Below are 16,377 nucleotides of genomic sequence, written 5' to 3' on the forward strand. Positions count from 1 at the left end.
TGTATGCTAGCTGTGAGACCAAAACATCACCTGAGATGACACTGTGTGCTGTCATTGTGGCTGGACGCATCATTTAACCCCTTAACTGTCACCGTCCCACAGGTGGGACGTTTGCCATTATATTTTTAAATGTGTTTGGTCCTTTATGGAAAACCTCTCTGCCATGCTTTGACTTTGCTATAAAAGGAAAGAGGTTATTTTGTTGCTAAAATATGAAACCCAAGGCACTTACAGAGCACAAAACATTCACATTGACATTTATACTTGTTGAAGGAACAGTTCACCCCAAAAACCGTTCTTTCTTCTGTGGAATAAAAATTTTGAGAAATGTTCACGCTGACCTAAGTGGTTCTTAGTGCAGTTTTATAAAATCAAGCTCAAGTACATAAACTAAAGCATCTTTGTAGCAAACATATTTTTTTGATTTGATTCATTTATTTTAAGATTATTCAGATTTAGTTAAAATTTGTACCGCTAGCGAATCAACTAGTATAAGAACCAAAAGTTCTGGAACATGTACATTTGCCAGTGCAGACGGGAGTAATAAAATATGTGCTGTAAGCACCAGAGGCGCTGTCATTGTGATCAGGCTATGCATTATTTCATGTTGGCTGTGCTTGTGAATTAACATGAATCAAAGGCAGGGTAGGTGATCAAAAAATATTTTCCATGCTGGTTGAAAGTCTCTTCCTATCCCGATAGCAATCACTAAGTTCAGTGGTCTCAATGTATTTATATGTATTTGTATCATCCGTGGAAGGTATAGGACCATAACAGTCATATCCCTCAGTCATAGGGTAATGTTTCTGCAATGTTCCCATGGGTTAAATATCTCTGCACATCTGTAATTATTCATTCAAATCTCACCCCACAGAGAAAAGAACGGATAAGTCTGCTGTTTCTGGTGCCATCCGTCTTCAAATCAGTGTGGAAATTAAAGGTGAAGAGAAAGTGGCCCCCTACCACATCCAGTACACCTGTCTACATGAGGTAGAGCAGCACAACCACAGCATCTGCCTGACATGCATTTAACATCTACAGATCTCTCATGATCAAGCAGTTGATCTTAGTCTTTTAGTCACTAATATTTAGTCTCTGTTGTTTCTTGTAGAACCTCTTTCATCACATCACAGACGTCCTTGGTCAGGGTGTGGTGAAAATCCCAGAAGCTCGTGGCGATGATGCCTGGAAGGTTTACTTTGACGATGTGCCGCAAGAGATAGTGGATGAATTTGCAATGCGATATGGGATCGAATCCATCTACCAGGCCATGACGTATGTATTAGTCCACCCTCCATACTGTCAGTTGTCTTCATGTTTCTTGATTCTGCCCTCTCATCCATCGGTTATTCTTTGATGTATCCTTTTTTTTTTTTTTTTTGTCTTATTAAAACACAAGATCTTTAAACATCACATACATTTGGCCATCCAAAATATAGAGGAATTTGTTTGTTCATCAGAACATATTTGGGGAAATTTAGCATCACATCACTTGCTCACCAGTGGAGCCTCTGCAGTGAATGGGTGCCGTCAGAATGTCCAATGTCCTGATGTTTATCAGTCCAAGCAGCTGATAAAAACATAATGATAATTTAGAAGTAATCCACACCACTCATACTCATCCACATAGTTCATCAGTTAATGTCTTGTGAGGTTAAATGTTTGCAAGAAACAAACTCATCATAAGGTGTTTTTATCGTCAAACCATTGTCACTGGCTAAAATAACTCATACATAATATTGCTTGCTTCAGTGAAGTCATCTCATCTGTATCAGGAGAGAACTAGGCACAGATCAAGCTCTGTTTGCAAATGAAAATAAAGCTGTAAATAAATATGTTGGTGCATTATGTGAGAAAACAACAGGGGATGGACTTTTTCTCCAGAGGAAGCATTATTATGGATTATGGATTTCGGCCAGAAGCGACAGTTTGAAGTTAATATTTTTTTAATGATTGACTTGTTTCTTACAAACACACAGTAACAATACATTTACTGAAGTTGTGTGGATTACTGTGGTGCTTTTATCAGCTTTTATTTACTCTCATTCTGACGTCACCCATTCACTGCAAAAGATCCATTGGTGAGCCTTAATGTTATATTAATTCAACCAGATCATCCAGTAATGATGGAAAATGTACAAACAGAGTTTGGTGTTGTTCCAAACCCATAAGAATTCCTCAAAACACAAATTAAGATGTTTTTGACAAAACCTGAGAGGTATCTCCCCCTCCAGTGAAAGTCCAGGTAACTAAAATTTAGAAAGTCCAAAAAGGTCATAAAAGCATCGTAAAATGAATCCATATGATTCAAGCAGTTTAATCCACATCTTTTGAAGAGAGATGATTTAATTTGCGCTTTTTACATATAAGCTTGAGACAGTCAGGAGGTTGTGAGCTTATGCACGTTATGAGTCAATTGGCCTGATAGCTGTACTGAACCAATGGACAGCTATGCAAATTGCGTGTCCAGGAACGCAGTGGCATATTCTAGTCTACTTTCTCAGGTTTTGCTCCAGTATATTTCATAAACGCAAAAAATACTAGGCCATATGACTATCAATAAATATTCAGTATTGTGTGACCACCAAAGTTTTTTTAGCCAGCTGAAAAAAAATGTCAGGCGCTCTTCTTATGACTTCTCCATCGTTGTAGGCAGTCGTTGTACAAGTAGGATGTTTAGGTATTGGTCCCGCCCCTCCTCTTTCACGGCTGGGTAAATAGTGACAGTGACGGGTGCTGCCTTCTACAATTATCAACTCAGCTGCAGCAAAAAAATATATAATAATAAATTAATTAAAAATAATAACATATTACAAACTCAAAAAGAGGGCAAGTGCTAATTAATTTGTAATTATTATGGCAGTGCATCAAGATTCAGTGTCATCAGTTCGCCAAAAAGAGCACAGAACAATTTACGCACCATTTACATGTGGAAGGGAGCAGGTGTACATATCTTGTCAAAACTAATTTTCACGAATTCGAAAGTTTACGTCAGAACGGCTTTACGAACGATTTGCACAATAATGAGTTCTGCTCGTGTTTCATGAATGAGGCCCAGTGGATGTATAGTGGATGTGTTCTTCACTCTCTTTGTTTGTACAGGCACTTTGCATGTCTCTCGTCTAAGTATATGTGTCCCGGGGTCCCTGCTGTGATGAGCACCCTGCTGGCCAACATCAACGCCTACTACGCCCACACCACTGCATCCACCAACGTCTCCGCTAGCGACAGATTTGCTGCGTCCAACTTTGGGGTATGTTCGATTATCACACAATACACAGATTGTAAAGAACACATACAAATAAATTTTCTTTTATTTAAAGGCTTAAATATTTGACAGTTTCATATACATATATTAGCTAAATATTTAATGTCAGTGTCCTGGATGGAAAATGGCTTAATTTTTCTCGTCTTGCAGAAAGAAAGGTTTGTCAAGCTCTTGGATCAGCTGCACAATTCCCTGCGCATTGACCTCTCAATGTATCGAGTGAGTGTTGGCGGTTTAAACAGTTTTTGTCATTTACAGTTTTTAGATTATACATTGGTGAATTATCAGTTTCTGTCTCTTCTCTTTCTCAGAACAACTTCACTGCAAGCAGTAAGGAACGTTTACAGGACCTCAAATCTACGGTGGACCTCCTGACCAGCATCACTTTCTTCAGAATGAAGGTAAGGAAGGAAAAAAGAAATAGAGACGGTTTTTCAATCAGAGCTCATTTTGTCCTTCATTTATACTGTCTCACTCTGGACAGGTCCAGGAACTGCAGAGTCCCCCGAGAGCCAGTCAGGTTGTGAGAGACTGTGTCAAAGCTTGCCTCAACTCCACGTATGACTACATCTTCAACAACTGTCAAGAGCTGTACAGTCGCCAATATCCTCAGATCGGAGACACGGTTAGACAATCGTTCATCTACCACCTATGACTCTAATGCTTTGCTTTCTCGCCTGATTTAAAGCTGAAGCTTCACCGAACAGTGTGGTAAAAACAGCCTCATCCCCAGACTCATGCCATTGGTTGAGCTGGCGTTGCTCTGCTGGGCTGTTGAGGATGCTTAAACGCATCGTTTAAAGGGGCCGTTCACACAGAATGTGTTTTTTCCTTTCCACTGCACTACTTTTCCATCCTTGTTCTATGTAAAACTAAATGTGTTTAACTGTTCTCGCGTCTCAGCATTTTTTGTAGCATCTCACGAATTACACAGCGTTCTTAAAACATGCCATTCAAGTTAAGAAAACGTTTTTTTTCCACTTGTTTCCACTTTTCATGGGAGATCAACAACGAATGAATACTTATACTGTTATAATTAAATGTATTACAATCTATTTGTTACTTTTAATTATTACTACTGTAATACTGTTATAACATTTAGTAATATTTTAAATGAGCTTTTACACATTTTCAGTTTTCATTCAAATTTTAGTAATTTTCTCATGTTCGTGTCACTTATTTAAAAATGTTTGTAGTCTTCATTGATGTTTTTATGTAGCCTTTTTTTGTTGTCGTTGGTATTAGTACTTCAGATAGATAACATTTCACATTTTCTTTGTTTTATTTTTTTAGGTTTAAGATTTTATCTAATATTTATATTGTGTTTTATTTCGGTCTTATTTCCATTTAAAATAAAAGTTTTTAATAGTTTTAGTTAACAATAACAACACTGTTTTGTTTATTGAAAATGTCATGTTACCTGTTAAATGTATATTTTTAATAATTTAAAATAATTCAGAATGTCTGAATGAACATTTTTCTTGAATTATATAATAATAATTAAATGATTAATTATAATGAATTTATTAACTGTGAATCAAGCAAATGATCCATGTCTTTTATGTATTTATTTATTTTGCAGCATAAGGACGAGTGCACCCCAGAAGATCAGGGCCCGAGCATCAAAAACTTAGACTTCTGGCCCAAACTCATTACTCTTATAGTGTCCATCATTGAGGAGGACCGTAACTCCTACACCCCTGTCTTAAACCAGTGAGTGTGCACACAAACCTGACTGTAAACATACCCTATCCAGCTCTGTTTTCCTGCTATCATGTGTCTGTCTGTTCCTGTTTCTCCACAGGTTTCCTCAGGAACTGAATGTTGGGAAACTGAGTGCAGAGGTCATGTGGAATCAGTTCTCTCAGGATATGAAGTATGCCATGGAAGGTCAGTAACAGTTTGGTCCGTTGATTTAGTATATGGAGACGATATGACCTTTTTTTTGTTTAGTCACCAAATTTTGTTTACATTCACATATTCTTGTTCCACAGAACATGAAAAGCACCGGCTGTGTAAAAGTGCAGACTACATGAACCTGCACTTCAAGGTTAAATGGCTGTATAATGAATACGTGAAGGATCTGCCAACCTTCAAGGGAGATGTGCCCGAATACCCAATGTGAGTGAGCTCTTCATCATCTCAACTACCAAACACAAAAGTCAAAGCACTTTTGATATTTGTTCACATTATGTCTTTCCTTTTCCAGGTGGTTCCAGCAGTTTGTGCTGCAGTGGCTGGATGAGAACCAGGATGTGTCCATGGAGTTCATGCATGGAGCGCTGGAGAGAGATAAAAAAGATGGAGTAAGAGGTTTTTCAGTGCAATTCCCTTAAAATACCTACTTGTCTTTCACACATTCTCATCACAGAAGTGTTTCTTGGCCTTTATGATGCTCCTGTGCACACAAACTGGTCATTTTGCCTTTCAAAACTGTTTAACAGTTTAATAATTTTGCCATCTGCTAGTTTTCCAAGAGCAATTATATTAAGGTAAAAAAATGTGTTTCTTTCTGCTTGTTAAAGGAATAGTTAACCGTAAAAACAATGGAATTTTTCAGACAGGTTCACTCACCCTCAGTCCATCCAATATGGAAAATAATATATTTTATAATCTGAACAGATTTTAAGAGATTTAGCATTAAATTACTTGTTCACCAATAGATCCTCTGCAGTGAATGGGTGCCGTCAGAATGAGAGTCCAAACAGCTGATAAAAACATCACAATAATCCACACCACTCCAGTCCATTAGTTAACATCTAGTGAACAGAAAAGCTACGTTTGTAATAAACAAATCCTTCCATCAAGACATTTTTAAATGAAAACTGTTGCATCTGGCTAAAATAAAAGTGCTCTATTCATAATATTTCCTTTTTCCAGTGGAAAAAGTCATTTGTCTGAATCAGGGGAGAAATACCGTATGCACAGATTAAGCACTGTTTACAAGAGAAAACTCTTGTAAAACATCCCCAATAAAATATGTTGGTGGATTTTGATGTGAGAGGACAATAGGGGATGGACTTTTTCACTGGAGGAAGAGTTATTATGGGTTACCAGTTCATATTTTGACCAGAAGAGACAATTTAAGTTGAAATGCCTTAATGATGGATTTGTTTTTTTACAAACATGCAGCTTTTCGCTTCACACGATATTCATTAATGGACTGTCCATTAATGTGGATTACTGTGTTGTTTTTATCAGCTTTTTAGACCCTCATTCTGATGGCACCCATTCACTGAAGTGAATCCATTGGTGAGCAAGTGATGTAATGCTACATTTCTCCAAATCTGTTCACATGAAGACACACATTCATCTACATCTTGGGTGGCCTGAGCATGAGTACATTTACTGCATATTTTAATTTTTAGATAAACTGTTTTTTAATGACGGATAGTCATGCAAATTGTCTAATAATCTTGCTATATAAATGTGGGTGACCTGACACAAAGTTAAAAGATGTGTTTGTATCTCCGCTACAGTTCCAGCAGACGTCAGAGCACGCTCTCTTCTCCTGTTCGGTGGTGGACGTCTTCACCCAGCTCAACCAGAGCTTTGAGATCATCAAGAAACTGGAGTGTCCCGACCCCAAAATCATGGCCCTCTACAGCCGCCGGTTCTCAAAGGTGGACCAGCATTCCTCCTAAACCGATTACAAATAGATTCATGTCAGAACAAATGTCAGCTGTCAGTGTTATCTTGTTTCTAGAATTATCTGAGATTTCTGAGAGAATTCGTCTCAAAGAATGAGATTCTGAGAGTTTCTGCTAGATTTCCTAAAATGTTAGCCGGCTTTTTCATTTGTTTGTTTGTTAATGCTATTACCAAGATATTTTGACTTTTGAAAAGGGTTAAGCTCAGTTCTTATTTCTTTGTCTTTACAGACCATTGACAAAGTTCTGCTACAGTACAGTGCCATTTTGAAGAAGAGCTTCCCGTCCTATTGTGATAAGGAGAAAGTTGTAAGTTGTTCTTCTGGTAGTTAACACTGATGTTTCTGTTAGTTTGTAATCTGTTCTAATAAGATTCTCAGTCTTTGGTCTTTAATTTGTAAAGAATTTCATTTGAAAATCAACTCTCAAAAATCAGCCATTAGAGTTAACTATTTTTCATGTATTTAATGTAAAAAATATTAATGTTTTTTGTGTGTGTGTGTGTGTGTGTGTGTATACGGTGTGTGTGTGTGTGTGTAAATACTGTGTGTGTATATATATATATATATACACACACACAAATGATACACAATACAGTATATGCATATAAGATATAGGATATGTCATATATGTATATGTGTAGGTATAGTCAATAGTATATTATTAATAATACATAAGACATTTTAATGTTTAATATGTTTAAAATAATTTAACACACACACACACATACTCACTCTTAATGTTTTATATATAGATAGACAGATAGATAGATAGATAGATAGATAGATAGATAGATAGATAGATAGATAGATAGATAGATGTGTTTTTGTGTGTATATATATTTTGATTACATTATATTAGTAATTGTATAATAAAAAATGGGGAAAAAACACTGTATATTAAATCTATATTTATTTTATTTAATTTGTTATTATTTTTATTTTTACCCACATCTCTATTGATATTCAAATATCAAGTGTGCCTCTGATGGCTTGTATTTAAAGCACATTTCGTTTACAGGATACACTGTACGTTGATGTTTTTTGTCATATTTTCTAACAAATCTCTCGTGTCTTTCTCTTTGTCCTCAGCCATGCGTCTTGATGAATAATGTCCAGCAGTTGCGTGTCCAGCTTGAGAAGATGTTTGAATCTATGGGTGCCAAACAGGTAGGAGAGCAGCAGGGAAGGTGACCTTCCCCAAGCAAATTCATTTGTCCTCTCTTCATATGTCTGGGACATCAGAGGACATCAGGGGCCTGTATTCGCTCTCAGCATATTAAGAGAAGTCTTTCCCTGATAAGTCCAGATGGGCTTGATGCAGCGTTGTTGTGTTGTCATTTATACAGTCAACGTTCTGCCTGCAGGTGTATATAGGACTGATAGAAATAACTGAGTGGGCTAGTTTGACAGATGTTATTTTTTACTTTGACAATTTCATTATACTTAGCTTGTACTGCATTCATTACTGTTTTAGCTGATGTTAAAGCAGCATTTGTGTCTTTTCTCCTGAGATCGCCACAGACGAGGTCAGGGTATGGATAAAATTTAGATCTCTTTATTTTGTAGGCAGTGAATGAGTGTCAACCTAAGGGTTTGATTCTTCACATAGATAATTGATGGCAGACTCTAGAAATATTTAAAGAATATAATTAAAAAACATTTTTTAATAAAGTTGGATGCAATAGTGGACCCTGATGAGGAGGAGAAGGATGAGATTTGTACATAAGAGATGTTGTGTTCCAAAATACACACATCTATAAATGATGTGTGTTCCTAAAGGAACTGCATGGATGCTGTTGCTTTTAGAGAGACATGTTATTACACTTTCTTCTGTGATTTAATGAGGATATCGAGAAAAATTTGAAAGATGCTTCACCCAATTTAGTGAAACTATTTACATAGAATTAAAATGTTAAAAAGTAGTTCTGAAAGTAGGGTAGTTGCTTGTGTTGTACAGTACGGTATATTGAGATTGTGTTGATTAGAACCCTGATTTGCTTGATTACAATCCTGGTGGATCAGGTGATGTTGAACTTGTTTGGTTATATTGATTTAAGAAGGATAATAGATTGTGGTGTGTGTGTGTGTGTGTGTGTGTGTGTGAGAGAGAGAGTGTGGGAGTTGAAACTGTGTGTACGGTATACTGTCCATGTCCAGAAAGGTAAGAAAAACATCATCAAAGTAGTCCATGTGACATCAGAGGGTCAGTTAGAATTTTTTGAAGCATCGAAAATACATTTTGGTCCAAAAATAGCAAAAACTATGACTTTATTCAGCATTGTCTTCTCTTCCGTGTCTGTTGTGTGAGAGAGTTCAAATCAAAGCAGTATGGATATCCGGTTCGCGAACGAATCATTCAGTTCACCAAATCGAACTGAATCGTTTTAAACGGTTCGCATCTCTAATACGCATTAATCCACAAATGACTTAAGATGTTAACTTTTTTAATGTGGCTGACACTCCCTCTGAGTTCAAACAAACCAATATCCCGGAGTAATTAATTTACTCAAACAGTACACTGACTGAACTGATGTGAAGAGAGAACTGAAGATGAACACCAAGCCAAGCCAGATAATGAACAATAGACTGACTCATTCACTCATTGACTCATATATATATATATATATATATATATATATATGTATATATATATATATATATATATATATATAACATGAAAGTGTTTTTTAAACACCCTTAAAACAAGACAAGTAAAAACTGCGTAAGATATAATGAAAAACAGTTGTGTAAAGTGTAAAATATAAGGCGGAAATAGTGGAAAAACTAGTGAATTTAATTTATTTCCTACCCGATTGAAAAATCAAAGATTTTAAATAGCTCACTCATATTTGTCAGACTTGTGCTTAAAATTTTTTTCATTAATTTAATTATTAAATAAAAATATTTCACCTGTTTTCCATTCAAAAGAAAATAAGAAAACATCAAGCCTGTACTAATCTCATATTTAATTTTCTCATATATTTCTATGTATTTTTATGAAGTTTTAATATCTTATGCAATCATGCTTATTATACTTGTACTGTAATTATATTACTACATTAATCAGGGTTTAATGATGGGTTTTTTATGCTGTTGTTTATCTCCCCATTTACTGAGCAATAGAAGACAGCGGTGACTTTCTTTAGAGTGACTGTAGTGCTCAGTAGGTGGTTCTAAAGGAGCTTGTCCCATTTGCATCAGTATGTATGTCAATCTAAAAAACAAAACAAACATAAAAACAGAATCAGGATTACTCTAGAGTGGCATCTGCTGGTCACATATCTCCACAGCTCACTGTAGGTAACATCAGGCTGGTGTTTATATGGTGGCACACATTAGCTTCAGTCTGACTGTGTGATCTGGCTTCTGTCCCCAGCTGGAAGAGAGTGAGGATGAGGAGGACGGGTTACAGGAGGTTTGTTATTAGGCTCATCCATGTTGGAATAGTTTCATCCTTTATTGTCCTTTTAATCCAACAATCGCACAAGCGCCCCATTTCAGTCCCAGTGATCAGCCGTGTCTGAACTGTGTGTGAACTCAGCCCCTTGAACACTGGCTCACTGTGACCTTCATCTCATGTCTGTATTTTATAATGTGATAGTGGAGGGCCGCTGATCTAATCGGAGCTGTTTGTCATTTTGCAGCTGGACACAGAGGCCAGTGACCTCCTGAACGATCTCCAGGTGAAGCTCAACAATGTCTTGGACGAACTGAGCAGCACCTTTGGAAACACGTCAGTGTTTATAGATCATATGCATATGGGTTAATCACAGAAAAATGTGCAGATTATAAAACCAAAACAAAACTTAATGAAATTATATTTTGCATGAAGGAAATTAAATTGCCTTATTTAGGAACATTTAGACTTTTATTTCATTATGCACATTTCATCTTTTCTCCAAAGTGTCCAGAGTTTGAAATTTGAAGTTTGAAATTTTGTAGCATTTTTTTTTTAACTGCATTTTAAAGCATACATTCAGCATAATTATTCATTACAGTAAAACAAAATAATAATTGTGCTCTTTAATTTATACTAAATATATTAAATTAATATTAATTTGATATATTCAGAGTAAATAAAGGGGGCACAAAAATACTGGGAAGTATTTACAGTTTACAATATTTCAATATTTGTCATGTGTATATAAAATATTATTTGCATTTTCATTATTATTTGCATTATTCCCAGTGGATATTCTTTATACAGTAAAAAAAAAAAAAAAAGTATTTTTATTATGTATTTGTGCCCTTAAAATGAATGTAGTTTTTAGTCTGGCTTGCATCAAATCTAAAGATCTCTCTGTTGAGTAAAGATTAGAATATCTCAAATTAATCTAAAAGGGAAAAAAATAACATTCGTTTCCCACTTTTGCACAACTCCTCTTACTTCTCTCCTTCACGCTGAACTCTGATGTTCCTCTGTAGTTTCCAGAGCCGCATTGATGACTGCATGCGTCAGATGGCCAGCCTGCTGTACCAGATCAAGGGTCCCATGAACGCCAACACACGCAATCAGGCGGGGGTCGACTCTGATAACATGCTGCGGCCACTGATGGACTTCCTGGATGCAAAGTGAGCAAATCTCTCCTCACCTGTACAGAAACCATCATTACTGTACCTGAAGCCTGTCCTGATCTGTGTGTGTGTGTGTGTGTGTGTGTTTGCGAGCAGTCTGATGCTGTTTGCCTCAGTGTGTGAGAAAACTGTGCTGAAGAGAGTGCTGAAGGAGCTGTGGAGGATTGTGATGAACAGTCTTGAGAAGACCATCATCCTTCCTCAGGGCAATGACACCTTTGTAAGACCCGTATGACTAGATCCTTAGTTTCTCATAAAAAAAAAGGCTTCATTTTAAAAGGCAGAGACTTCCTGGTCATTTTTTGGGGGGGGACTGGAACACCTTTCAAGTCTTTGAACATATGGTGTAATTAATCATCTAATGTTTATGTGTTAACATGTAAAATCTTTGTTTTAAATGTAAAGGTTTATTCGCCCCCTCCAAAGCTGTAATGCTTTTATCTCTTCCTTGCAGGGACTGTTCTTTTCAGCGGCTAAAGAGCTGGGTCCGCTCTCCAAGTTCAAGGTACCGCTCAAGGCTTGTTTAATCCAGACTATGATCTCTTTAAACCAGCTCAAAACTCAGCAAGAGGATACAGAGCCTCAATATAAATGCTTTGGACGTTTCTGTAACCTCAACACATTCAAACATGCTTAATATTGTGTGCTTGGGTGTGCAAACAGAAAATCCCATCAAACTTTTCTATAAATCTCTGACATTGCTGCACTGCACACCATTCCACTGTTAAAAGGAGTCAGATCATGAAACAATTGTTTATTGTAATGGGAATAAAAACTAACTGTTACTTTTCAGAACTTAAAACTTCCATCCATTATGATTTTATATCGCACAATTGCAACTTTATTTCTCATAGTTGTGACATCTTTCCTTTTAACTGTGAGTTTTCTTTTTGAAATTGTGATTTTTAGATGCAATAACGTGAGTTTACATCACATGCAACCTTATTTCTTAATTCTTATTTAAAAATCTCTTTAGAATAGCCAGTTTTGTTTTTGCTTTTTACTCTGAAGTGGAAACAATTTTCCATGGGTTGCTGGTGTCAGAAATCCAAATACATTAACACATCATCGCTTATATTTACACGTCATTGACATCTGTTCATTGTTCAGATACTCCAGTGTCCAGACCCATTGATTTTGATTTGTGTTTGAGGTCATTTTGTCGATTTGATGGGTTTTTAATGTTATTTTGGCTCTGCAGGATCACATGTCTGGTGACACTAAAAGCTTGACGCCCAAGCAGTGTGCAGTCATGGACATGGCCCTCGAAACCATTAAGGTATAAATGATATTTCCTTTAAAAGCAGCATTAAATGTCCATGTTGTTTGAAAAGCTGTGGTTTGTACAGAATTAATATTTGATTATTCGCTGCAGCAATACTTCCACGCTGGAGGAAATGGTTTGAAGAAAGCCTTCCTGGAGAAGAGTCCTGAACTGTCCTCGCTGAGACACGCGCTGTCCCTCTATACCCAGACCACCGACACGCTCATCAAGATGTTTGTCACCACTCAGCATGCTCAAGGTGAACACACACATCTAGTGGCACATCCACACTGTTTTATACATAGGACAAAATTGATAACATCAACATTAAGGAATATCCTTACGTTGTTCCCTACGCTTTCTTTCTTACTGCTAAATGTATGTGTCGTCTGTCCATGGTTCTCTGCTGATGTGGTTACTGTTCTGTCTTGTTTTTAATGTGTTGCTTTTGAACTTTATCTCTTTCAATGTTATTCTGCTTCTGTCTCTGCCTCAAGTGCATTATGGGAAGGGTATGAGGATAACACCTAGTGAGAAAATCCAGCCGTCCAGGGATAGGTCACCACAGACTCCATGAGACCCAGAAACCCTCTCACAAATAAATAACACAGTCCCCTTCTCCAGATCCATTCTTAAATGTGTTTTGGGTTGATTTGTGCTCGAGTGTGGTGAATCTCACAATCTCCATGCTATATTTGTATACGTGCTATATTAAAATAAAGAAATTGTATTTTAAGAAAGCCTAAGACACTATGAAATGGGCTTAATTCTATTTCTTCCCCCTGCATTGATGCATTTCCAGGAAGTTTGGACTCAACTTCTTTTAAATAGTCAGTAGTCTATGGCGGTGAGCCCTGATTTGCTACTTTGGTGTTTTTTTTGTGCTATTATTTTCATTCTAGAGCGCATTTGATTGGATGAAAATTTGGACATGCCCATAAGTGCAGAATGACTCCTCTATATGTCAGTTTTCCACGAAAATACAAGTTGTAAATAAATATTTGCAGTATTCTATAGATGACCTAACATGTATTAAAAGGCACATTTCTTCATCCATTTAGCTACCACTGTAATTTAGGCCATGCATAACATCAGTTATCACTTCCCTTTTCTATAAATTTGGGACTAACTGGTACATGCTTAATTTTTCTTAATCTCCGCCATGCATGCAAGGCCTATGTTTTACTCTCTGTGTGTGTGTGTGCTCCATTTAAATATGTACCATTTTTGTACCCAAAAGTGAGCTAAACCTGTCCTCCTTTAGGGGACATTTAAGGACGTCCCCATTTGTAAAAACAAATTTTTATTTATTTATTTTTTTGTAAAACTGCAGCACGTCTTCTGTGTGAGGGTTAAGGTTAGGTTACAGTATTTATAACTATCTCAGAAAAAAAACAAAACAAAAGTAGTCTATGGAATGTCACCATTTAGATAAATATGTAATGTGTGTGTGTGTGTGTGTGTAGGCTCAGGGGTTGATAAACCAGTAGGGGAAGTATCCATACAGATCGATATCTTCACTCACCCAGGCACAGGAGAGCATAAAGTCACAGTTAAAGGTAAGTCTAATTTCATTTTTACCATGTTTAAGCGAGCTTTAACTGTCCCAGGGGTGTGTTTTCTGATGGCTGAATCACATTTCTTTGTTTCTAGTTGTGGCTGCTAATGATCTGAAGTGGCAGACGTCTGGGATGTTCCGACCGTTTGTGGAGGTCACCATGATCGGCCCTCATCTCAGCGACAAAAAGCGCAAGTTCACTACCAAATCAAAGAACAACAGCTGGGCGCCCAAATTCAACGAGACCTTCCATTTGTGAGTGCAACTGACAATTCATTCACAACTAATCAGATTCATGAATAACAGATTAATCAATGATGTGTTTTTAAAGAGAGAACACGATCAGCGTACACACAATATTATATTAAAACATCAATACTAATAAAACTCCAGACAAAAAAAATCTGTCATACTGTCATGCATTTGTCACATCTCTGTAGAAATGTCTTTTCCAAATTCAGAACTATATTCATTCACAAAAAATGTATTATTAAACCGAATCAGTTCCAATATCACAGGCCATGACAATATCTGCAGCACTTGGCCCGAGTGTAGTTTGGGCTCCTAATCAATGCATCCTATAAATGTTGTTTTGTACACATCCAGTCTGTTGTTCTTCATTAGTAACATGCAATTATAAAGGAAGTGTTGAATTTTACTTTCAGTTCCTTGCATTCTTTCTTATGTCAACAGGTAAAAATAAGTAAAAATATGAAGATGCAATATAGTGCATACATTTAGCAATATGCTCCTCTTTATAGTTATTTTTTTTAGCTGACTGATGAGCTTATGGACGCCGAATGGTTATTCGGAGGTAAATGTATTGTTAAGTGGCATTGTTTACAAGCTTTACTCGTTTTCCGCAGTTTGAAACACTGAATGAGTGATTTCATGAGACATTTCAGTAAGTTTCAGTATCTTGTACTGTATCTTATAAAATACATTTTTATGTCCAGATGGGTAGATAAATGGATGATGGAGATATATATATATATGTAGGTAGGTAGGTGGATGGTAAATATATATATATATATATATATTGTCTGTACTAGTCAGAATTTGAATATGCATTATTACTGCATCTCTGCATTCAAGATTTTTAAAGAGCAACAGGAAAATTACTACTACTAGTGCTTATACCTCCTCTGTGCGTGTGTGTGTGTGTGTGTTTGCAGTATTCTTGGGAACGAGGATGGGCCGGAGTGTTATGAGCTTCAGGTGTGTGTGAAGGACTACTGCTTCGGCCGTGCAGACCATGTGATCGGTATCGCCGTCATACAGTTGTGTGATGTGGCGCCGAGGGCCAGCTGCGCCTGCTGGTGTCCACTGGGCCCACGGATACACATCGATGACACGGGCCTCACCGTCATGCGCATCCTCTCCCAGCGCTCGGGGGACGAGGTGGCCAGAGAGTTTGTGAAACTGAAATCTGAGAGCCGATCGGCTGAGGAGGGGAGGTGAGGACGTTCCTTCACAGCAGAAGACAATCTGAGACTCTTAAGTGTTGGATGGACATCAGCACTGTCACCTGTCCACACCCATGTTCTTGCTGCTCGATGACATCCACAGAGAAGGGCTTTCAGCAGCATAAGAAAGGCCATGTGACAAGTTTTCTTTAGAGCACTGTTAGTTTAGCAGTGGATCAGTGGGAGTCTTCCACAGAAACAGACTGAACACAATATTTGTTTCCATATATTGATCTAAAAAACACACTCACACATTCAGCTACTAATAAACTAGCAAAGGATTAGTTGAAGTAGACACCATGTTTGATTTGACGTGAATGAAACGAGACCGTGAAGGGTAGACAGGCAGTACAGAGTTGTATTATGCCCAAATTTAGTCTAATTATGAGTTTATCGTCCATTGGATATTTTAATCTCTTTAATCTCATGGAAACATTCACTCAAAAATTAAATAAATATTAAATATTATTTTAAAGTAAGAAATACAAATTTGAATTTATAATGAAGCCGGAGTTGTACATTTGGAATTATTTTCTTCACTATTAAGTTAATTTCCCGCTGAAACTTTATTAATCGTTTTACTATTATTATTGC

At 36.9% G+C, this 16,377-nt stretch overlaps 1 protein-coding gene across 2 annotated transcripts in view; it reads left to right on the top strand.

Annotated features, from left to right (window-relative positions):
* LOC132132500 (protein unc-13 homolog B-like) overlaps positions 1-16,377 on the top strand; it is a 76,126-nt gene extending 59,749 nt beyond the window's left edge. For both annotated transcript variants that reach the window (XM_059544897.1, XM_059544898.1), the window contains exons 18-39: positions 875-990; positions 1,112-1,275; positions 3,103-3,253; positions 3,419-3,487; positions 3,580-3,669; positions 3,753-3,893; positions 4,851-4,981; positions 5,073-5,158; positions 5,263-5,389; positions 5,478-5,574; positions 6,748-6,891; positions 7,150-7,227; positions 8,010-8,087; positions 10,565-10,653; positions 11,346-11,492; positions 11,592-11,715; positions 11,950-12,000; positions 12,697-12,774; positions 12,871-13,018; positions 14,226-14,318; positions 14,413-14,572; positions 15,493-16,377. In XM_059544897.1, coding sequence (XP_059400880.1) covers positions 875-990; positions 1,112-1,275; positions 3,103-3,253; positions 3,419-3,487; positions 3,580-3,669; positions 3,753-3,893; positions 4,851-4,981; positions 5,073-5,158; positions 5,263-5,389; positions 5,478-5,574; positions 6,748-6,891; positions 7,150-7,227; positions 8,010-8,087; positions 10,565-10,653; positions 11,346-11,492; positions 11,592-11,715; positions 11,950-12,000; positions 12,697-12,774; positions 12,871-13,018; positions 14,226-14,318; positions 14,413-14,572; positions 15,493-15,778 — 2,648 coding nt within the window. In that variant the 3' untranslated portion in view covers positions 15,779-16,377. The remainder of the gene's footprint in view (positions 1-874; positions 991-1,111; positions 1,276-3,102; positions 3,254-3,418; positions 3,488-3,579; positions 3,670-3,752; positions 3,894-4,850; positions 4,982-5,072; positions 5,159-5,262; positions 5,390-5,477; positions 5,575-6,747; positions 6,892-7,149; positions 7,228-8,009; positions 8,088-10,564; positions 10,654-11,345; positions 11,493-11,591; positions 11,716-11,949; positions 12,001-12,696; positions 12,775-12,870; positions 13,019-14,225; positions 14,319-14,412; positions 14,573-15,492) is intronic.

Source organism: Carassius carassius, chromosome 49, assembly GCF_963082965.1.
Source record: "Carassius carassius chromosome 49, fCarCar2.1, whole genome shotgun sequence".
NCBI classification, from domain to species: Eukaryota; Metazoa; Chordata; class Actinopteri; order Cypriniformes; family Cyprinidae; genus Carassius; species Carassius carassius.